Source organism: Felis catus, chromosome C1 (assembly GCF_018350175.1).
Source record: "Felis catus isolate Fca126 chromosome C1, F.catus_Fca126_mat1.0, whole genome shotgun sequence".
NCBI lineage: Eukaryota > Metazoa > Chordata > Mammalia > Carnivora > Felidae > Felis > Felis catus.
In genome coordinates, this window is record NC_058375.1 from 149237312 (window position 1) to 149261904 (window position 24593).

General features: G+C 36.6%; 1 protein-coding gene across 9 annotated transcripts in view; it reads left to right on the forward strand.

Moving 5' to 3' along the window:
* Positions 1-24593, forward strand: part of MARCHF7 (membrane associated ring-CH-type finger 7) — a 58471-nt gene that overhangs the window by 12551 nt on the left and 21327 nt on the right. For 7 of the 9 annotated variants that reach the window (XR_006583732.1, XM_003990797.6, XM_045034849.1 and 4 more), the window contains 2 exons: positions 7644-7808; positions 24193-24382. Coding sequence is in view for 2 of the 9 variants with exons in the window: in XM_003990797.6 (XP_003990846.3) it covers positions 7656-7808; positions 24193-24382 (343 nt within the window). In the remaining 7 variants the exon portion in view is untranslated. Of the gene's footprint in view, positions 1-7643; positions 7809-24192; positions 24383-24593 lie in introns of those variants that run through there. The other 2 variants (XR_006583737.1, XR_006583738.1) reach the window with 1 other exon arrangement.

Consider the following 24593-nt stretch of genomic DNA (forward strand, 5'->3'; position numbering starts at 1 on the left):
TGTGTTGTGGAAGTTTCATAGTAGTCATCAGTGCTGTATGCAACTTGAGTAGGAAGGTATTCCAGATAGTTACATACCCCTTCAGCTCACGCTCATGCTCTGCTCTCCTGACTTCACTTATAAAACAGGAGTTCGAGGATGAAATTATCAAGAATTTCAGTGTGTCAGCATCAGAGCTTTCAGGGTCCTATACTTGTGCAAAGGTGTCTCACACCTTGGTGATATGTTTATTTTATTACCATACAGAAAGAGAGCTGTGTAACTCTGGAATCAAATCTAAAGAAATTTAGATTTAAAGGCATAATAGTGTTAGAAAAACCTGAGAAACTATTAACACTGACCATTGAGGAAAGATTGTACACATGAACTTTCTTGTGCTGTACTCTTTAAGTTTTGGTTAAAGCTTCAAATACCTTTTTCCGATAGTCCATTCTTGTTTACACCTTTATTTTATAGCACTTTACAACAATTTAAGTTATATGGTTATTTATGTGGTTTGTTTTCTACCTGTCTACAACATCTTCTTAGTCATTATCTCAGTGTTCATATTCGATGTTATCCTCTGACCGCATACCTTTGTTTAGTGTTAATGTGCCTAGCACACACACTAAGCATCTAGGCTTGAAAAGATGCCTCCATAATACTTTGTATGTGGTCTGGTAGCAGTCCACATTGTAGGTGGTCTGGTAGAAGTCTTCCAAGGACCTGCACATTTTATTTTTTTCTACGTTTTTTTTTTTGTGCTTTCAACCTACATCTTATGCAACCAAGTTATGTAAGTTTTCTGGTAACACCTACATTGTCAGAATTCAATCAATTTATGTAGAGGAGTTGCCAAAAATAGTTTTATGCAGTATAAATTATATATCTCAGAGGACTCTGCCTCTTTGCCTTCTCCCAAGAGGTTTGTTTTGAGCAGATTTCCTACTAGGTTAGTTTCATTCTGCAAGTAAGTCTGCAAGTAAGAATTGGTATAAATACAAAGTAACTATAAGGTATGATTAAGAAGCATAATTGTTAAAGAACTGGCTGCAGGCCTGTATCTCTTAAAACAAAATTTGTGTCTCTATACTTATCACAAATATAGTCCCTTGTTTAGTATTTTTTAAGACTTCTTAATAAAATGATAAATCTGGTACTTGTTAAATCATTTATGGGTTTTTGAATGTCTGTATTTAACCAGTGATATTCTTACTACTAATGCAAACCTTCTTTAAAGGTCAAATTCATAATCGTCTTTAATAAAATTTGTGTAGTATAATGTAAATGGTTTATAAAAAACTGAAGGTAGAAAAGATTTGTTAGGTGACTGTATGCTTTGTCATCCAAACCAGGCCACTTTTAAGAGACAAACCAAGGACTATTAATAGTTGTCTTGGGATAATGAGCACAAATTAGGACTTTTCTGGCCATGCCAAGCAAACCAGGAAATATGGTCATCCTACTTAAAAGGAGAGAAGTCTTTTGCCCCACCCTTCATTCCCAGTCTCTTTCCAAAGGCACTGACCCTCAACTTTTTAGCTGTTCTAGAATTTATCTTCATATTTCTAAATAATGTGTTTATACTCTTTAATAATTTTTCACTATTATATGTATTTTTCCTATTCACCCTTGTCTTCTCCAATCACATGTATTCCACAGCATGTTTGTAGCAAAATTATTGATTCAGTAGTTTATGTTTACATTATTATAACTATGTAAATTTTAAGGTTCACTTTGCCAAACACCCCCTTTTTTGAAAAATAACTCTGTTTTCCTAACAGAAAACTAATTTTTTTTTAATTTTTTTTTCAACGTTTTTATTTATTTTTGGGACAGAGAGAGACAGAGCATGAACGGGGGAGGGGCAGAGAGAGAGGGAGACACAGAATCGGAAACAGGCTCCAGGCTCCGAGCCATCAGCCCAGAGCCTGATGCGGGGCTCGAACTCATGGACCGCGAGATCGTGACCTGGCTGAAGTCGGACACTTAACCGACTGCGCCATCCAGGCATCCCACTAATTTTTTTTTTTAAGTTATGTATTTATTTGGGGGTGGGGGGACGAAGGGAAAGGGGGAGAGAGAATCCCCAAGCAAGCTCAGCGCTGTCAACCCAGCTCCATCTCAGGAGCTATGAGATGATCTGAACCAAAATCAAGAGTCAGAGCCACCCAGGCACCCCTCCCAATTTTATAATGGTCTCTGACACATGCCAAAATAGTTTCCTTATGATTTCCTCCATCCCCCTTAGAACTTTGCTTTCATTATCTGGGATCCTGCTCCAGTCTGGATTAGCTGTTCCCTGTGCTTCCTATATATCTTTGGAACTGTTTCCTGTGTTCTGTGTCTGGAGTTTCTTTTACTTAAATTTCCTGGGTTCCATGTCTGTTTCTTTACACTCTCATTTTTCTAGGATATGTTCTTCATTTAGCTTCCTTTGACTTTTTTTTCTTTTCTTTTTTTTTTTTTTTTAATCTTGTGTTAAAGATCTTGAATGTCTGAAAATGTGTCCTATTCGCCACCTTACACTTAGTTGCTAGATTGGAATTCAAGGCTAAACCTTTTTCTCAGTACTACAGGCAATTGCTTCATTGTCTTAAGCGTTTTTAAAGTTGTAATTAAGAAGCCAGTAGGGGGTCTTCCCTTCATTTCTCGTGTTCTCAAATTTCAAGATGATAAATTGTGATTAGTGTTGGTCTTTTTTTCTTTGATCCTGCTGGGTAATCTAGAGCCCTTTCAATGTGGAGATTTATATCTTTAAATTAATAGAAAGGTTCCTATTTCTTTGGTAATTTTTCTTCTCTTTTCACCATGGTTAAAGTCAGATGGTAATTTGCCTGGTTAATTCTCTTAATTTAAGGTTGTATTTTCTACTTCTAGGAGGATTTCTCAATTTATTCTTAATAGTTATATTGAATTTAGATTAATGTATCACATTTTTTAAAAAGCATATCCCATTTTAAATGGGCCACACAAGATTTTTATTATCATCTGATTGCTTTCTTAAGGACTGTTATTTAATGAATAGATGTCTTTTGATCCCTTTGAGGACGGTAGTTATCTCCTTTACTTAAATTTTCTTCAAGTTCCTTTTTTTTTTTTTTTTTTTTTTTTTTTTTACTCTGGTCTCTTTCAAATTGGAGGATTTCTTTGGATACTTACTTAGTGATCCTTATTGTTTATCTGTTTGAAGGAAGCACTAAAACTGTTTAGAGAGACGCCTGAGTAGCTCCATTGGTTAAGCATCCAACTCTTGTTTTAGCTCAGGTCATGATCTCAGGGTTCTAAGATAGAGCCCAGATTAGGCTCTGCGCTGGGCATGGAGTCTGCCTAAGATTCTTTCTGTCCCTTTCCCTCTGCCACTCCCTCACTCCAAAAAACAAAACAAAACAAAACAAAAAAACCACTGATTAGAAACTCTTGGTGACTAGTAGACTCTGCTGTGGAGTAGGATGTTCATGTGGCAAACTAGCTTTGTAACGGGGGGCAGTCCAAATGTCAGTGTCCAGAAATCTTACTGCTCTGGTGTTTTGTTTGGTGATCCAACAGTAAAAATCCCTTAATTTTATGGCAATATTGTAGAAATAGGACCAGGAAAAAGTTCTCAGGTCTCAATATTGAACATGTATAGATTTTGTTGTATTTTTTTTTTTTACATTTACCCCTGTAAAGATGATTGTATGCTTAAGTGAGGTGGATTGCCTGTGAAATCCTTATTCTGAAGAAGCCTTATTCTGACTTTTGGAAGAATGAAGCTAGGGGAAGAATTTGGAGTTTTATCGTTCCAGCTACAGATTTTAATTCAGCTCACTTTCAACCCCATGCATCTTTTTTAATGGTACTTTTCAGGTCTTGGTTCTTTTTAGTGTGCTAAGGCCAAATGTTTTGCTTTTAGTTTCTATCTCTTTCTAAGTGCCTAGGGTATAGTTTTATCTTCTCTGTTTAATTATTATACCTCTTCTTCTCCTCTAGATTTTCCAAATACACATTGAAATCTATTGCTTTCAGGGCACCTAGGTGGCTCAGTTGGTTAAGCCTCCAACTTCGGCTGAGGTCACGATCTTAACAGCTTGTGAGTTTAAGCCCCACATTGGACTCTGTGCTGACAGCTCAGAGCCAGGAACCTGCTTCAGATTCTGTGTCTCTCTCTCTCTCTCTCTCTCTCTCTCTGCCCCTCCCCTGCTCTGTCTCTCAAAAGTAAATAAACATTAAAAAAATTTTAAAAAAGATCTCTTGCTTTTTGTGGCCCCCTTTCCTGTTCTTTTTTTCATGGTTAAATCTTTTGGTTTCAATTATTGTCTTATAAAGGTTTTGGAAAGAGGGGCAAATAGATGCATAAGAATAACCTGTCATTTTTTTCTTAATAGTAATTTATTTTTGAAAGAGAGAATGTGTGAGCAAGGGAAGGGTAAAGAGAGAGGGAGACACAGAATCTGAAGCAGGCTCCAGGCTCTGAGCTGTCAGCACAGAGCCTGATGTGGTGCTCGAACTCACAAACCTTGAGATCATGACCTGAGCCAAAGTCCAGGCTTAACCTACTGACCCATCCAGGTGCCCCTAGGATAACCTGTCATGTTTTAACAGAAAGTTCAAAACTGACCTTTTTTGATAAGCTTTCTTTGATCTAATCATATCTCAGTATAATTTTTACTGTGGTTTCTCATTAGCTAGATACTCTTAGTGGAATCATTTTAATTGATCATGCATTTGTGTTTTCATGTTTGTTGTATATTTCCTACTGTTTTTTCCTCTATTCATCTTTTCTGTTACTGCCTCATACCATGTTTTTAAAGTAAATATGATCAGCAAAGGAAATTTCTTTTGTAATATTTTTTTCTGTGTGCTGTTACCTTTTATTTTATTTTTATTTTTTAATTTTATTTTTTTTATTTAAAACAATTTTTTTTAACATTTATTTATTTTTGAGACACAGGGGAGGGGAGGGGCAGAGAGAAAGGGAGACACAGAATCCGAAGTAGGCTCCAGGCTCCGAGCTGTCAGCACAGAGCCCGATGCGGGGCTTGAACTCACAAACTGCAAGTTCATGACTTGAGCCGAAGTCGGATGCTTAACTGACTGAGCCACCCAGGCACCCCTTAATTTTATTTTTAAAAATTTACATCCAAATTAGTTAGCATATAGTGCAACAATGATTTCAGGAGTAGATTCCTTAGTGCCCCTTACCCATTTAGCCCATCCCCCCTCCTACACCCACCCTCCCAATCCTCTCTTCTCCATATTTATGAGTCTCTTATGCTTTGTCCCCCTCCCTGTTTTTATATTATTGTTTCCCTTCCCTATGTTCATCTGTTTTGTCTCTTAAAGTCCTCCTATGAGTGAAGTCATATGATTTTTGTGTTTCTCTAATTTCACTTAGCATAATACCCTCCAGTTCCATCCATGTAGTTGCAAATGGCAAGATTTCATTCTTTTTGATTGCCGAGTAATACTCCATTGTATATATATAGCACATCTTTATCCATTCATCCATCGATGGATATTGGGGCTCTTTCCATACTTTGGCTATTGTTGATAGTTCTTTTGTAGTAACTTTTAAGGTAGAAAGTTGTGATTGATCCAAGGTAGGTAAGTTAATAAGGTTACATGCCAAAAATAAATTAGGTATTTTTACTTTAAATGTTTAAATTTGAATATTTTGGTAAAGCAAATTCTTTAAATGCAAGCAGCATGTCAGGAAAGTGAAGTGCATCTGTTTATAGTTGCTTTAATTTGAATCCATTACCAGAACAATAAGGGAATTTTTGACATTGAAAATGAGGGAAAAGTTGAGATTATTATTTCTTATTTGTGACTTTCTTTTGCCCTTCTCTTCTTTCTCCTCTCAAGACTGGTGGTTTCTCAGTTATCTAGTGGCCTCATTTCTAAATGAGCATTTAGATTTCTAAATCCTTTCCCCAGAAAATTTTTAAAGTTTATTAATTTATAAAAATAATGTGAGGGGCGCCTGGGTGGCTCAGTCAGTTAAGCATCCAACTTTGGCTTGGGTCATGATCTCACGGTTTGTGGGTTTGAGCCCCACATCAAGCTCTGTACTGACAGCCCAGAGCCTGGAGCCTGCTTCAGATTCTATGTCTCCCTCTCTCTCTACCCTTTCCTTGCTCACACTGTCTATCTGTCTGTCTGTCTGTCTCTCTCAAAAATAAATATTAAAAAATATGTTTGGAAGTCTTTATAGCAGTACTACTTGTAATAGCCTAGAACTGGAACCAATTCAGTGTCCATCCACAGTAGAATAGGAAAATCAATTACGTGTATTGATATAGTAAAATACCGTACAATCCAATTAAAGTGAACTTACAACAGCTACATACAACGACACAAATGACTCTCACAAATACAATATTGAGCACATAAAACCAGACATAGAAGAGTACATGTTGTATGTTTCTGTTCATATAGACACAGGTGTCCACCTCTGTCCAAAAATAGAGCATTTCTGTCAAACTGTTTGTAAGCTGAAATTCGTGTAAAGAGAAGAAGCAAATACCATTAGTTTATGTGAGAAAATTATTGAATGTTCCCAGCCCAAAAAATAACCTCTTGTCAGACTTTTCTGGCACCTTAGGCCACATCTTGTTAATGGTTGCATAAAATACATTGAGATAAAGCACAGAAACTCAGGGACACAGTTTAAAGTTACAGGAACTCGATGCCAAGACCAGGAATGTAGTTCCTGGGAAAGGAGGTTGGTGTTGTCACTTACTACTCAGTACACATTGCCTCTATAATGGCTTGCTGCAAAACAAATACTGAATTTTTTTTTTTCACTTTTCACCTTTTTTTGTTTTTGAGAGAGAGTGTGCCTGTGTGCATGCATCACAGGAGAGGGAGAGAATCCCACCCAGGCTCCACCCCAGTACAGACAGAGCCCAATACAGGGTTTGATCTCAGGACCCTGAAATCATGACCTGAGCCAAAATCAAGAGTCAGATGTGTATCCAACTGAGCCACCCAGGCACCCCATTGCCTTCTTTTTATAAAAGCAAAAATTCTCTTTGGATTTCTTCTGGTTAGTGAAAACAGGTGAAGTAGCATAACATAGACTTTTGAAAAGCAGGAGATACCTGCATAGTTAAAAGATCATGCATAGCTATTGGGACTCTTGGTGTAGGTTAAGGAATATTTAGTAAAGAAAATTTAGAAGTCATTCTCATTTTTGAAAAATCCTACAGATTTGTGTAGGATTCTATAGAGAGAAATTACTAAGGAAAAGAGCCCAAGCTTTGGCAACAACCTGAGTTCCTCATCCCACTTTTATCAGCTTGCTTCATTTTATGGGCAATAGGAAGCCTTTGATGGACTGTAGACTCCTGCCTTGTAGAAGAAGAGTTTTGATAGTCTCATAATTCCCCATGCCTGATACAGTTAATTTGCATGGTTAATTCTTGATTTGAGTTGATGATTACTCCTGGGTGGCTTAGTCAGTTAAAAACATCTGACTCTTTATTTTGGCTCAGGTCATAATCTCAGGGTGGTAAGATCAAGCTCCTCATCAGGCTCAGGGTCGAGCCTGCTTGGGATTTCTTTCTCCCACTCCCTTTGCCCCTCACTGCCCACCCCCCACCCCTCCCCAAGAAAGAAAGAAAGAACCTAAGGTTTCCATGATTTTCCAAAGACAATTAATCAAAATTTACATTTTGCAGGAAACTTTAAGAATGGAGTCTAAACCTTCAAGGATCCCAAGAAGAATTTCTGTTCAACCATCCAGCTCTTTAAGTGCTAGGATGATGTCTGGAAGCAGAGGAAATAGTTTAAATGATACCTATCACTCAAGAGACTCTTCATTTAGACTGGATTCTGAATATCAGGTAACTTAGAATATATGTATACAGTCTCTTTTTCAAAATCTCCTGGGGCCACATGTTTTTTAGATTTTAGAAAAGTGTAATTTTAAGATCTTCAGCTGGATCTGAAACATCCTGTAATAAAACCCATTAATATATCTGCAGGAAAGTGAATGACCATTTACACCAAGTATTAAAAACTCAGTGTTTTTCCAACTTTGTGGACTTCAGAATTATGAAGAAGACATTGTGGTTTGGGTCACCTGGATGGCCCAATCAGTTGAGCATCCAACTCTTGATTTTGGCTCAGGTCATGATCCCAGGTCATGGGTGGGATCGAGTCCTGGGTTGGGCTCCTATGCTGAGCAAGGAGCCTGCTTAAGATTCTCTCTCCCTCTGCTCCTCTCCCCTTCTCATATGCCTGCCCTTGCGTCCGCCCCTCAAAAAAAATAAAGGCGGCCTTGATGCTCTTATGTAAAATAATTTTACTGTATTTCAAAGACTTGGAAACCTGTTTACTTAAAAACATAAGTATCAATTAAGTGTAAGTTTAACTTGTCAATGTGGATGATTTGGTCAAAGGACCAAAAACTACATCCTTTCTTTAACATTATATTATGAATTCATCTGACTTTTCTCTGCATGTACGCAAAGCAGTGGTGGAATAATGAATTTTTTTTTTATGTTTATTTTTGCAGGAGAGAGAGAGACAGAGTGTGAGTGGGGGAGGGGCAGAGAGGGAGATACAGAATCTGAAACTGGCTCGAGACTCTGAGCTGTCAGCACAAAGCTGTACGCAGGGCTTGAACTCACAAACTGTGTGATCATGACCTGAGCCAAAGTCAGATGCTTAACCAACTGAGCCACCCAGGCACCCCTGATTGTTAAGTGTTTTTATTCCACAGTATGGCTTTTAAATATTTTGATTTTATTGGTAGGTGATTGTTAACAGACTGTCTTTTAGACGAACTTTAGGGTTTTATTTTTATGGTTAGTTAGGAGTTTGCAGATTCATAATCTACATAAACCTACATAAGCTACTCTTATGTAGTTAATTTTCCTTTAGATTGACAGCAGAGTTTTGAAAGGGCTTATTAGTGATATAAACACAGTAGTTGTAGTATAAAACAGTATAAATTTCAAAAGGCATGATTTCTAGGTTTAATGCAATTCATATGGCTGATCTTTCAAATTTAAATTTATTGCATTATTGTCTGAACAGCTAATGAAATCATAAGTGATGTGCAAAAGTCTGTTTGGGTAACTAGAATCTAAAAATCCTTTAGTGAGAATTTCCATTTAAGTTATTTAAAAATATGTATATCATGTGATGTGTATTATATGACAGAGTCTCATTTTAAAATATTTCTACATAGTAATAAGCATTTTATAAAATATTCAGAGAAAGACTGAAGTAAAATATTTCTCTAAAGTGCCTAATCTATTACATACTTCCTCACTTTTTATGAACTATTTACTTACTCTCATTTTATTTTATTTGTGTTTTTAAAGTTTTTTTTTTGAGAGAGCACAAGTGAGGGAGGGGCAGAGAGACAGAATTCCAAGCAGGCTCTTGCAGTGTCAGCATGGAGCCTGTTGCAGGGCCCAAACCCATGAACCACAAGATCATGACTTGAGCCAAAATTGGATGCTTCACCGACTGAGCCACCCAGTCACCCTTATTTTATCTTTTAATGTTTGTTTATTCATTTTGAGAGAGAAAGGGGGGGAGGGGAGCTAGCACCACCCATGAGCCGGGGAGGGAGAGAGAGAATCCCAAGTAGGCTCTGCATTGTCATTGTATAGCCCGATGCAGGTCTTGATCTCAGGAACTGTAAGATCATTACCTGAGCCAAAATCAAGAGTCAGACACTCAACTGACTGAGCCACCTAGGCACCCCAACTTAGTCTCATTTTAAATGTTGGTTGATAATGTATTTTTTTATTCTGTTGCTAGACAAAAAGGACACTTGCCCAGAGGTGCAGAATTGTATATTTTCATTCTATAGGAAAGTTCTGGGTTAAATGATTGTTACTGATTAAGAGCACAGATTTGTTTTTTTCCAATTTTTCATATAGCTTGTTAGTAAGGAACAAAGACTCTGAAACCATACTGTATTGCCTGGATTGGAGTCCTGTTCTGTTATTTGCTAGCTGTGTCAACCTAGGCAAGTTACTTTACATTGTTCTTATTTTCCATATCAGTCAGTTGGGTTATTAGTGTTAGGTGAATTATTACACTGAATGAGAATAGTGCCTGCCACATGATAAACACTATGTAAATGTTAGCTGCTACATTTGTTTTCATTATAATTGTTATAGCTAATTATATTAAGTGTAAAGTCTTAACTACATTTAGAAAATTTATTGACATCCACTTTAAAACATATTTACAATACTGTTCCTTCTGGCTTTTTCTTCTTTTTCTTAATGTCCTACTAGATTACTCTAAAAGTCTCAGTTTTCATGGTTGAAGTTCAACAAATGCAAGCATGAAAAACCACTTATATCTTTCATTGATTGTTAATAAGATAAATCAGCTTTGGAGTTTTTCTTAATGTTTTTCAATTGCTTTAAGTGGCATCCATTTTTTTCTAATGGATTATAGGAACATTTCCAGTCTTAAATCAACTACTCCTAGCCTGCTTTGCTCTTTAGCTTTGATTTAGAAACTGAAATTTCTGTGTTCTTGTGTAAATTATTTTTTATCTGGGTTTCTTCTGTAAAATGGTGGTAATAGCTTTTCACACAATTATTACTAGGATTAAGTGAAAGAAAAAACACATTAAAGCACTTACAACAACTGTGGCTGGAGCTTAGGGTTCAAATGTTTCCATTTTATAATGATTATTGTTTCCATTTTATGATGATGTTTGTGATTGTTACTGTATTCATTATTTCCTGGCTTTATTTTGGTTTAAATAGATAATACCCTTAAGGTACAGTGTAATATGTTACCAGAATATTTAAATTACATATTATATATTTAGTTTTATATAATCTTAATACTACTCAACAAAATGTATGTTTACATTTACATTCCATGTAAATATCAAAGGGAATATTTTAAAAAATTACTCATGTTTTCTCACACCTCTTTGCAACCTAGCATTCCCCTTATCTCAGACACTTGGTAAAGCTGAAGCTTCAAAAAGATAGGCATGATAGATCAATTTCAGTTACATTAAGGATTAAATAATAGGGAAACACCTTATATAGTGCTTAACATTTTATAGAATAATGTTTCCTTTTAACTTTATTTACATAGGGTGGATACTTGTGTCATTTCATGCATAAAGATCTGCAATCTGGAAAGAGAAGTGGTTTCCCCAGTCTCATGATTAGGATAGTGTACCTAAGAATCTAAGACTTAGGGATAGCATTGTTTCTTTGGGAAAATATAGATTCTAAGTTCCAATCAATTGATTTTCTCAAGATCTTTTGGTTTTCAGCCATTTGTAAGCTGGGCTTCCTTTCATGAATCTTGCTGAAATTTTTGTTACTTCATCTTGAAGTTTTTGTTAACAATTTGAATGACCATCTTATTTATTTGGTAACAGTAAGTAGAATTTTAAATATTTTTGAAAAAATATAATTCCTATAATTCATATTGGAATAAGAATTTGGTAGCATTTTGTAATATGTAATAATTATTTCACATATATTTCTTTTTTTTATTTTATTTTATTTTTATTTATTTTGAAAGAGAAAGCAGGTATGTGAGCGGGAAGGGGGGGGGCAAGAGAGATGGGGAGAGAGAGAGAATCCTAAGCAAGCTTCGTGCTGTCAGCAAGGAGACGAACATAGGGCTTGATCCCATAAACCATGAGATGATGACCTGAGCTGAAACTGAGTCCAACACTTATCCAACTGAGCTACCCAGGAGCCTCAGTTTTACGTATATTTCTATAACTCAATTTAAGTGGCCATAATCCCACTACACTTTCTTCTACTTTGAGATTACTTTTATTTTTTCATTTTTATTTTTTTTTAATTTTTTAAAATTTTTATTTTTTTAATTTATATACAAGTTACTTAGCCTATAGCGCTATAATGATTTCGAGTAGATTCTAGTGATTCGTCCCCTGTAACATCCAGCTTTGAGATTACTTTTAATGTGAAACGATAAAATGAGAGGCTTTCTGTTTACATATTTTCTAGTTTGTAGATCAATTTAGAGAGCTCAGTACCATTTGCATATTTTGCATACTATGTTATCTCAAGAATTAAAAGAATGGTCATTAATATGTGTTTATGTACTACAAGGTTCACTTCCAGAGAACTAAATACATGCAAGTATGCATATAATCAGTCAAGAAAATGAAAATAGTTTTAAAATGGAATCAGGAAAAATACAGATAAAATACTGAAAGTGGATCAAAGTTGTAACACTGCAGGCATTTGTAAGTCCTGTAGTGTTTTAATGTTAAACTTGGACTCTTGTTTTGGGCTTCAGAAAGGTCACAGGGAAATACAGTCAGCTTTCAGCTTTTAAGGTGTTTTGTTCATAAGGACAAGTAACCAATTCCTCAAAGCAGTGCTTGGCAATTTGGTTTGGAAGGGGACTGTGAATAATACAGTGGACCACGTCTTTAGTGTTCATATTATTAGTATATTCCTAGTTTAGTCAAGTTGTTTCATGGTAAACCTAAGCATTAGCAAAGGATGTGATGCTACAGTACAGCTCAGTGAAATCACTTCCATAAAGGGACAACAGAGTGATCTAAATACCAATTTTCTGGTAGTCTTCATATAGGTATTGGGGAGTTTTGCGTGATCAGTGGACTCCAAATCCTTTTTTGTATTCTGTAAGATTTCTTACCTGGATTTATCATAAAGTTGGGCATGAATTAGTTCATAAATCTTAAAATCATCTAATGTCTTTTTTATGAAAATTGAAGACTACTCATTCAGAATACAAACTGGAATGTGAGATTTCACATTAGTGTGGCAATGTATACTCTTAACACATGAATATTTAGAAGAGGTCAAAGTCCCAAGTTGTTACTTACGGCTGAGATAATTTTGGTCTGGAAATTTTTCAAAGCAGGAATTAGCAGTCATCCCAGTCATAGCATTGATTCATGGAAATGAGGAGCCAAGGAAGAGGAAATGAGGAGCCAAGTCATTCTGGACTTGGTTCTGGTACAGTGCATTAAATGATTAAGCATTGTCCATTGGATGACATTGATTGTATTTGCAGCAATTGTTAATGTTCTTTTTTTCAAGAATAACTTTATTGAGGTATAGGTCACATAGCATATGACTCACTCATTTAAAGTATACAATTGGGGGGTTTTTATTTTTTAATTTTTTTCTAATGTTTATTTTTAATTTTGAGAGAAGAGACAGAGCATGAGCTGGAGAGGGGCAGAGAGGGAGAGACAGAATCCAAAGCAGGCTCCAGGCTCTGAGCTCTCAGTACAGAGTCCGATGCAGGGTTTGAAACCACAAACCATGAAATCATCACCAGAGCTGAAGTTGTATGCTTAACCAACTGAGCCACCCAGGCACCCCTGCAATTTGGTGGTTTTTAGTATATTTGCAGAGTTGTGCAAATCATCACCACAATCAATTGTAGAACCTTTTTATCTCCTTAGGGAAAAAACCTAGATTCTTTAGCTATCACTGCACTGCCCTTCTTCCTCAGCACTAAGCAACCACTGGTCTACTTTCTGTCTCTGTAGATTTCCTTATTTTGGACTTTCATTTACAGAAATAGAAGTATACGCTATGGTATTTTGTACTAGCTTTCACTTAGCATGCCTTTAAGGTTCATCTGTGTTGTGGCATATATCAGTACCTCATTCCTTTTTTATGAATGAGCAATATTCCATTGAATTGGATATACTTTTTTATGGATAAATAATACTCCATTGTGTGGATATGTCACATTTTGTTTATCCATTCATCTATCCACTGATGGACGTTTGTGTTTTCATGTTTTGGCTATTATGAATAATGGTGCCATAAATATTCATGTACAGTTTTTGTACAGACTTACGGTTTCAGTTACCTTGGGTATATACCTGAGAGTGGAATTGTTCAGTCATATGGTATAACTCTGTGTTCAGTTTTTTGAGGAGCTGCCAGACTATTTTCCAAACCAGCTGGACCATTTTATATTCCTACCAGCAATTAAGTATGGGGTTCTGATCTTGCTACATCTTTGCCTACACACTTATCTTACATTTTGATTCTAGCCATCCTGTCCTGTGTGAAGTATCTTATTGCAGCTTTGATTTAGATTTCCTTGATGACTCTTGATGTTTAGTATCTTTTGCTAATTATAATTAGCTACTTTTATATCTTTGAAGAAACATCTATTCAGATCCTGTGCTCATTTGTTAATTGGGTTATTTGTTGCTTTATTATTGAGTGGTAAAAGTTTTTTATTTTCAATTCCACTTTTTCATTACTAGCATATGGGAAAGTGATCAAGGTTTTTTTTTTTTTTTTTTTCATATTAACCGTGTGTTCTACAACCTTACTGTAATCCTTTTTTCGTTCCACAAGGTATTTTGTTGTTGTTGTTGATTCTGTAAGATTTTCCACATTGAGGGTGTCATCTTTTTTTTTTTTTTTTTTTTTTAATGTTTATTTATTTTTGAGACAGAGAGAGACAGAGCATGAACGGGGGAGGGTCAGAGAGAGGGAGACACAGAATCCGAAACAGGCTTCAGGCTCTGAGCTGTCAGCACAGAGCCCGACGAGGGGCTCGAACTCACGGACCGCGAGATCATGACCTGAGCCGAAGTCGGCCGCTTAACTGACGGAGCCACCCAGGCGCCCCGAGGGTGTCATCTTCAAATAAAGATACTTTTATGTCTTCCTTCCCAATCTGTACATTTCATTTCCTTTTCTTGCTTTATTGCACTGCACTACTTAAAACTTCTAGTGCACTGTTAGGAAAGAGTGGTGTAAAGAAGAACCAAGTGAGCCCAAAGTTAAAAGGGTAGAAATTAAAAAGATTAATAAAAAATAGAGACTAAAAAGACAATGGAAAAAATAAGTGAAACTAAGAGCTGTTTGGGTTTTTTTTGTTTATTTGTTTTTTAAAGCTAGACAGAATAGACTGACCTTTGGCTGGGCTCACCAAGAGAAAAAGAGGTCTCAAAATCAGAAATAAATGATACCAAAAAATACAAAGGATCATAAGGGACAACTATGAACAATTATATGCCAAAAACTGGACAACCTGTAGAAATAAATTCGTGGTAACACATAACCCACTAAGGCTGAATCATAAAGAAATAGAAAATCTGAACAGATCAATAATGAGTAAGGAGATTGACTCAGTAATCAAAACCTCCCAACAAATGAAAGTCCAGGATCAGATCACTTCACTTGTATAAATTTTACCAAACTTCTCAAACTTTCAAAAAAACAGTAACATTCCCAATTTACTTTATGGGGCCAACATTACCCTAATACCAAAACCAAACATGAATACTATAATAAAAGAAATACGCCAGTATCCCTGGTGAACACACGTGTAAAATCCTCAATAAAATATTAGCAAACCAAATTCAATAATACATTAAGAAGAGCCTACATAGGGGAAGGGGCCTTCATAGGCACCTATGAAGGAAGAGCCTTCATAGGGGAAGAGCCTACCCCTAATACAGGGGATTAATTTGAGCAAGGGGGTGAATGTTGTATACTTGAAATTATGAGACATTGATTAATGAAAGAAGTTGAAAACGACACAGATAAATGGAAAGCTATCCTGTGCCCTTGGGTTGAAAGCATTAATGTTGTTAAAATGCCCATATTGCTTTGGGTGCCTGGGTGGCTCAGTCAACTGAGTGTCTGACTCTTGATTTTGGCTCAGGTCATGATCTCACAGTTTGTGAGATTGAGCCCCGTGTCAGGCTCTGTGCTGACAGCGCAGAGCCTGCTTGGGATTCTGTCTGCCTCCCCATCCTTCCCCTTTTCTTTCTCAAAAATAAATAAACATTGAAAAAAAAAATCCCATACTCCCCAAAAGAGTCTACAGATTGGGTGTAGTTTCTACCAAAATTCCAGTGGTATATTTCACAGAAATAACAGTCTTAAAGTTTGGTATCTCAAAAGGCCCCAATAGCCAAAGCAATATTGAGAAAGAATAATGAAACTGGAGGCATTGTGCTCCTTGATTTCAAACTAGATTACAATCCTAAGACTAATCAAAACACTATGATATTGGCATAAAAAGCAGTTAAATCAGTGGAGCACTGTAAAGAGCCCAGAAATAAACCCATGCGTATATGGTTAATTAATGGACCACAGTGGAGCCAAGAATGTGCAGTGTGGAATGTAAAGTCTCTTCAATAAATTGTGTTGGGAAAACGGGAAAACCATATGTAAAGGAATTAAAATGAGCCACTATCTTACACAATACACAAAATCAAGTTAATGGATTAAAGAATTGAACGTTAGATCTGAATTCATAAAACTAGAAGAAAATATAGACTGTAAGATCCTTGACAGGGGACTTGGCAATTTTTTTGGATTTCATACCAAAAGCCAAGGCAGCCAAAACAATAGTAAACAAGTGGGACTGCATCATATTAAAAAGCTTCTGCGGGGCGCCTGGGTGGCGCAGTCGGTTAAGCGTCCGACTTCAGCCAGGTCACGATCTCGCAGTCCGTGACTTCGAGCCCCGCGTCAGGCTCTGGGCTGATGGCTCGGAGCCTGGAGCCTGTTTCCAATTCTGTGTCTCCCTCTCTCTCTGCCCCTCCCCCGTTCATGCTCTGTCTCTCTCTGTCCCAAAAATAAATAAAAAACGTTGAAAAAAAAAATTAAAAAAAAAAATCTTCTGCATAGCAAAGGAAACCATCAAAACAAAATGATAAGGCAGTCTACCAAACAGGAGAAAATATTTGCAAATGATATACCTTATAAGGGGTTAACCTCAAATATATAAAGAAATTTTCATACAACTCTGTAGCAAACAAAAGAACTGTTTAAAAAATTGGCAGAGGAACTGAATGGACATTTTCCCAAAAAGGACACATTAATGGCCAATAGGTACATTGAACAGGTATTCAACATCACTTATTAGAGAAGACAATGACCTATCACCTCAAGAATAGCTAGACAAGAATTAGCAAGTGTTGGCTAGGGTATGGAGAAAAGAAAACCCTTGTGCACTATTGGTGGAAATGTAAATTGGTGTACTCACTATCACACACATGATGAAGGTTCCTCCAGAAATTAAAATCAACTACCATATGATCTAACATATCTACTTCTGTGTATTTATCTGAAAGAAAGGCATTAATTCAAAAAGATAAGTACACCTGCATGTTAATTGAGCATTATTTACAGTATCCAAGACATGGAAACAAGTGTCCATTGATGGATGAATGGGTGAAGTAAATGTTGTGTGTATATTTACAGTAGAATATAATTCAGCCATAGAAATTAAAAATATCCTACGGTTTGCAGCAGCATGGTGGCATTATGCCAAAGTGAAATATGTCAGGCAGAAACAAATCCCTAATTAGATCTCACTTCTGTATGGAATCTAAAGAAAATTCTGGATTTATGGGTGCAAGAGAACAAATTGGTGATTGCCAGAGTCTGGGAGGTAGGGTTGGACAAAGTGGGTGAAGGTGGCCAAAAGGTATAAATTTCCAGTTATAGGGGCGCCTGGGTGGCGCAGTCGGTTAAGCGTCCGACTTCAGCCAGGTCACGATCTCGCGGTCCGTGAGTTCAAGCCCCGCATCAGGCTCTGGGCTGATGGCTCAGAGCCTGGAGCCTGTTTCCGTTTCTGTGTCTCCCTCTCTCTCTGCCCCTCCCCCATTCATGCTCTGTCTCTCTCTGTCCCAAAAATAAAATAAAAAACGTTGAAAAAAAAAATTTTAAATTTCCAGTTATAAAATAGTCCTCAGGATATAATGGGCAGTATATTGACTATAGTTAATAATACCAGGGGGTAGATCTTAGAAGTTCTCAGTCACAAGAGTAGAAATTTTATCACTGTGTTGTAGTAGATGTTGACTAGAATGACTGTATTCATCATTATGATACACAGAGAATCATGTGACACATCTGAAACTAATGTTATATGGCAGTTACATCTAAGGTTTGTTTGTTTTTTTTCTTAAGAGGATATAAAAAGATAAGCAGTGCTGAGGGGTAAATCTTTGCCTTATACCTGATGTTAGGGGGCCTTGGGTTCTCCAACCCAATTCCAAAGTGGGAGAGGGTGGGATCCCTCACACAACCCACATAATTCTTGGACACCATTGGTGTGTCTAAGAATTCAGTTCCATTCTAACACTTATCTATTTGGAGATAGCATCAGATTCCACAGATTAGTGGAAATCCTGCAAAACTGCCTTCTACCCACTCCCCCACTTTAGATGCCAGTCACAGGCTACAGATTGTAGGTTCTATCAACATCCACCTCCTTAGCTTTTAGTTTTTAGATTTTTTTAGTTTTTTTTTTTTGCTTTTTTATTTTATTTATTTTGAGTGAGGGAGAGCAGGGGAGGGGCAGAGAGGGAAAGACAGGATCCCAAGCAGACTCCATGTTCTCAGCAAAGAGCCTGATGTGGGGGCTTGAACTCCCGAAATGTGAGATCATCACCTGAGTTGAAATCAAGAGTTGGACGATTAACTCACAGAGCCACCCAGGTGCCCCCCATCTTAAGTTTTTTATTTGCTAGAGTGGCTCACAGAAGTCAAGGGAATTCTTTTATGTTTACCGGTTTGTTAAATAATATGAATAAGATGAAGAGATAAATAGGATAACGGATGGGGAAAAGGTGCAGAGCTTCTGTAAGCCCTCTGCAGGCATGCCACTCTACTGCATCTCCACATGTTCACCAATCTAGAAGCTGTCTGAACCAAGTCCTTTTGGGTTTTTATGGAAGCGTCATTACATAGTCATAATTACCTAAGCTATTTGCTATTATATACTTAAACCTTCACCGTTCTCTCTGGAGGTTGGGGAGTGACGTAGGACTGAAAGTATAATCCACATTATCACAGAGGACATTCTTGCCTTATATGTACAGTGTTACTAGTCTCAGGTATACAACATAATGATTCAACAGTTCTATAGATTACTTCATGCTTATCAAGATAAGTGTACTCCTGGGGTGCCTGGGTGGCTCAGTCGAGCGTCCGACTTTGGTTCAGGTCATGATCTTGCCGTTCGTGGGTTCAAGCCCCACGCTGGGCTCTGTGCTGACAGCTCGGAGCCTGGAGCCTGCTTTCGATTCTGTGTCTCCCTCTCTCTGCCCCTTCCCCGCTCATGCTCTGTCTGTCTCTGTCTCTGAAAGATGAATAAACGTTAAAAAAAAAAATAAATAAAAGATAAGTGTACTCTTGATCCCCTTTTGTTTTTTAAATTCTACATGAGTGAAATCATATAGTTGTCTTTCTCTGACTGACTTATTTCACTGCTCTGTCCATGTTGTTAAAAATGGCAAGCTCTCATTCTTTTTTATGGTTAATAGTCCCCTGTATGTATGTATGTATGGGTGTATGTGTGTATATACACCACATCTTTATTGATGGACACTTGGGTTGCTTCTATATCTTAACAATTGTAAATAATGGTACAGTAAATATAGAGGTGCATACATTTTTTTGAATTAATGTTTTCATTTCTTTCAGTAAATACCCAGTAGTGGAATTACTGGATCAAATGGCATTTCTGGTTTTAATATTTTGAGGAATCTCTGTACTGTTTTCCACAGAGGTTGAACCAGTTTGCATTCCCACCATCAGTGCCCTAGGGTTCCTTCTCCATATCCTCCCCAACACATGATATTTCTTGTGTTTTTGATTTTAGCTATTCTGACAGGTGTGAGGTGATACCCCATTGTGGTTTTGATTTGCATATCCTTGATGATTAGTGACATTGAGTATCTTTTCATGCACCTGTTGGCCATCTGTATGTCTCCTTTGGAGAAGGGTCTATTTAGGTCCTCTGCCTGTTTTTAATTTGGTGGTGGTGGTGGTGGTGGTGTTGGGTTGAATAAGTTCTTTATATAATTTTTGGTTATTAACCCCCTATTGTATACATCATTTGCAAATATCCAATTTGGTATGTTGCCTTTTTGTTTTGTTGAAGTATAGAAGTGATTTTGGGGGCAGGGGTGGGTAGAGTCCCAATAGCTTAATTTTGCTTTTGTTTCCCTTTCCTGAGGAGACATAGCTAGAAAAATGTTTTTACAGCTAATGTCAAATTATTGCCTGTATTTTTTTCTTGGAGTTTTATGGTTTCAGATCTTACCTTTAGGTCTTTTTTTTTTTTTTTTTAATTTTTTTTCAACGTTTTTTTAATTTATTTTGGGGACAGAGAGAGACAGAGCATGAACGGGGGAGGGGCAGAGAGAGAGGGAGACACAGAATCGGAAACAGGCTCCAGGCTCCGAGCCATCAGCCCAGAGCCTGACGCGGGGCTCGAACTCACGGACCGCAAGATCGTGACCTGGCTGAAGTCGGACGCTTAACCGACTGCGCCACCCAGGCGCCCCACCTTTAGGTCTTTAAACAATTTATTTTTGTGTATGATGTGAGAAAGTGGTCCAGTTTCATTCTTTCGCATGTAGCTTACCTGTTTTCCCAGCACCATTTGTTAAAAAGACTGTCTTTTCTCCATTGTTTCTTAAAAAAAAAAAAAAAAAAATTTGTTTTTTGCACTTTTATTTATTTTTGAGAGGCAGAGCATAAGTGAGGGAGGGGCAGAGAGAAAATGAGACACAGAATCCGAAGCAGGCTCCAGGCTCCCAGCTGTCAGCCCAGAGCCCGACGTGGGTTTCAAACTCAGGAACCATGAGATCATGACCTGTGCCGAAGTTGGATGCTTAACCGACTGAGCCACCCAGGTGCCCCTGTCTTTTCCCCATTGTATATTCTCTCCTCCTTTGTCATAGATCAGTTGACCTGAAAAATGGGATTATTTCTGGGTTCTCTATTCTGTTCCATTTATTTGTCTGTTTTTGTGCCAGTGCCATAGTGTTTTGATTACTATACCTTTGTAGTATAGTTTGGAATCTGGGAGTGTGATTCTTACAGCTTTGTTCTTCTTTCTTAAGATTGCTTTGCCTATTCTGGGTCTTTTGTGGTTCCATATAAATTTTAGTATTATTCTAGTTCTGTGAAAAATGGCATTTTGATAGAGATTGCATTAAATCTGTAGATTGTTATGAACATTTTAACAGTCTGAGCATGGAATATCTTTCCATTTCTTTGTGTCCTCTTCAGTTTCTTTCATCATTGTTTTTATAGTTTTCATTGTACAGTCTTTCACCTCCTTGGTTAAGTTTATTCCTAAGTATTTTATTATTTTGGGTGTAATTGTAAATGGGTTTTTTTTTTAAGTTTCTCTTTGTAGCTGTATTTTTTTTTTATAGATAATTGTTTATCAAATTGATGAAATTACCTTTTATTTCTAGTTTGCTGAGAATTTTTATCAGAAAGGGATGTTGGATTTTATTAAATGCTTTTTTTTCATCTGTTGGTCACATGATTTTTGTTTCTTCAGCCTTTTAATGTGATGGATTACATGGATTGATTTTTTTAATGTTGAACCAGCCTTACATATCTGGGATAAATCCCTCTTCATTGTGGTATATGATTTGTCTTGTACTTTCTGAATTCAGTGCTTTAGTATTTTATTGAGGACTTCTGTGTGTCTTCATGACAGATAGTGGTTTATAGTTTACTTGTTGTTTGTTATGTCTTTGTCTGGTTTTGGTATTAGGGTAATGCTGCCCTTATAGTATGAATAAAGAAGTATTTTCTCTTCTGTCCTCTGCAAGAGATTGGAGAGAATTGTTGTATTTTCTTCCTTAAATGTTTGGTAGAATTCACCAGTGAACCCATGTGGGCCTTGTTTTTCCTGTTTTGGAAACTTAAGTATTGACTTAATTTATGAGTTGTGAGAGTTTTTAAAATATTCTGGATACAAGTTTCTTATTAAATATATGATTTACAAATAAGTTTTCATTAATGTTCTTTTTTTACTGCACCATCTTAGTAAGATCAGTTGTGTTGGCAGTGTTTTTTGGACCTTAGAAATCTTGAACAAAATTTTTTTTCTCATTATTCATAATAGTCAAAAAAATGGAAACAACCCCAAAACTACTTTTAAAGCATCCATTATCTGAAGGGCAGTATGCTTTGGAGATAGACTCATTTCCTATTTTATTTCCCCATCAATAGTTCCAAATTGTTAAAATAATTAACAATGGTAAAAAATTCAGACTGAAGGTATTTGAACGGTGGACCAAGTTGGTAGGAGCCCAAAACTGTTTTGATTTTGATTTTAAACCAGCAGAAATACTGGTCAGAACCTCTGTTTATCCTTTCCATGTATTGATATTAACAAGCACTTTTGTCTCTCGGATGACATATAGGCTGCATGGGCTGCGTTTTAGAGTGGGAAGTCATGAAAATTGTTTCCTGAGCAGTGAGTGTGTCTTTTCCCACCAGTAGCCAGTGCCTGAAAACAGAATTGATATCCAACTTTTTGTTCATTTCTCACAATGTCTCTAAATTTGATGAGTTTTCATCTCATATAATTATTCTGTTCTCATTGCTTTTGTTGCAAGCACTTATTTCCTGCTATTTCAATGACTTCATAGTTGATTTTCCTACTTTCTGTTATTCCATTTTTTTCATCTTCCACAATGCTCTAAGGATCTAAGAAGTGGTTGATCTGATGGTATTTTCTCCTTTAGTAGTTACAAAAGTCCAATTTACAGAAGTGCCAGTCAGTAACAATTTGGTCCATGCAAGAGGAGAAAAATAAGGAAAAGATTTTATACGAATAAAGTTTATTCACTTTAAAAGTCTGTTTTATTCTATTATGTTGTCATGTTTGAGGAGTATATAAAATGTCCCTTTTAAAAGTTGGAGTGGGATTAAGTGGTATTTGCTAATTTAGATTTCCTTGCTTGTCAGCCTGGCAATTCTTTCTAAATTTTAAATTAAAACATCTTTATTTTGGTCTCTGAAATCCAAAGGTCTTAGAATCAGTGGTCTATATAACACATGGTCCCTAATACCCTGATGATGGCACATAATAGTTTGGTTGTGAAATATCTAATGAATTTTGTCTCTAATGCTACTCCTGTTCGTTCATTGAGGCTCTGTGGAGGACTTGGTGCAGAAGGCTTGTGAGACCAAATTTGTACTAAGCTGAAGCCACATTGAGTTTGCAGTAGGGATGGGCAAGGGATGGATGAACTCTGGATCTGGCCTGTTCCTACTTACTCAGCTTTGCATCTTCTACTTTTCCATGTGTGCAAGGCTTATTCTGTACAGGTACCTTGAACGAATAATATATAGTTCCCTGAAACCATGCAGTATGCTTCTTGTAATTGAAGCATAATAGAAAACGACACTTTTTTTTTTAAATTTTTTTTCTAACACTCATTTTTGAAAGGCAGAGACAGAACTCGAATGGGGGAGGGGCAGAGAGAGAGGGAGAGACAGGAGCAGAAGCAGGCTCCAGGCTCTGAGCTGTCAGCACAGAGTCCAATGCGGGGCTCAAACTCATGGACCACGAGATCATGACCTGAGCCAAAGTCGGCTGCTTAACCGACTGAGCCACTCAGGCGCCTCGAAAAGGACACTTTCAACAATTATGTTGGAATGTGTTCTTATTATTTAAATCTACATATTTAAAGGGATAGACTAATCCTTTTTCTTTTTATGCCTTGCATAGAATAAACTGCTTTAACCAATTAAAGAATTAGGAGGAAGTGAAATAGTTTGTACATTCCGAGTAATTTTTGTATTACAGGTTGCTATAACTTGTGTGTGTATATTTCTGTGTTCAAAGAGAAAACCCTGAGCTAAGAGTTTTAATATATACTATGTTTACTATGTATATGTTTACCTGTTTCTTGCTTCACTGATGAAAAAAATCCAGATACTAGGATTTTTTTTTTTTAATACCATTTACATTCTGAGAAAAATACAGAATATTTCTGGGCATTAGATCTAGGATGCATTTTTTATTATTTGAAAAATCTTGTTTTTATAGTAGAGTTTTCATAATTTATTTATATATTATTTTCTTGGTGTTCTGTTCACCTTTAGGAAAGGACATAGGTTTCTCAGGAGTTTGAAATATTAAATCAGGAAAACAAAATGATTGTAAGAATTTTGTTCTTCAGTTTTTTCTAACACAAGTATTTATATACAGTTACATAGTAGATTTAATCTGTATCAGATTGATTACCTAGCAAAGTATAATTACAGTATAAAGTAAAGGGACATGTGAGTAGAAAGGAACAAAAAACTATGAAAAACCTACATAGTAGAAAAATGTATGCTTGTGAGGAATGAATTGAATTCGGAATAAATTTAGTAGACTGAATACAAGCATTTTGTTGTTCCGTTACAACCGTTTTTTTGTTTTTTTGTGTTTTTTTGTTTTTTTTTTTACTGATAGTCTACATCAGCATCAGCATCACCATTTCAGTCTACTTGGTATAGTGAATCTGAGATAACTCAGGGAGCACGCTCAAGATCACAAAACCAGCAACGGGATCATGATTCAAAAAGACCTAAACTTTCCTGTACAAACTGTACATCTACCTCTGCTGGGAGAAATATTGGACATGGTTTAAATGCTGTATCAGGTAAGAGTTAAATTTGTGTAAGGGTTATTATATATGCACTATGGACTAAAGCCCTTTTACCAAAACTTAGTGTTACTAAACAAGTTCTGCATGCAAGAGTGGGTCAGAAATGTAGTGGAGATTTCAAAATCTTATTAGTGCTGAAACTAAAATTAACTCAGTTTGGATTTTCTAAATTTGATACAAATTTCCTGTACAAACAAGATTAACA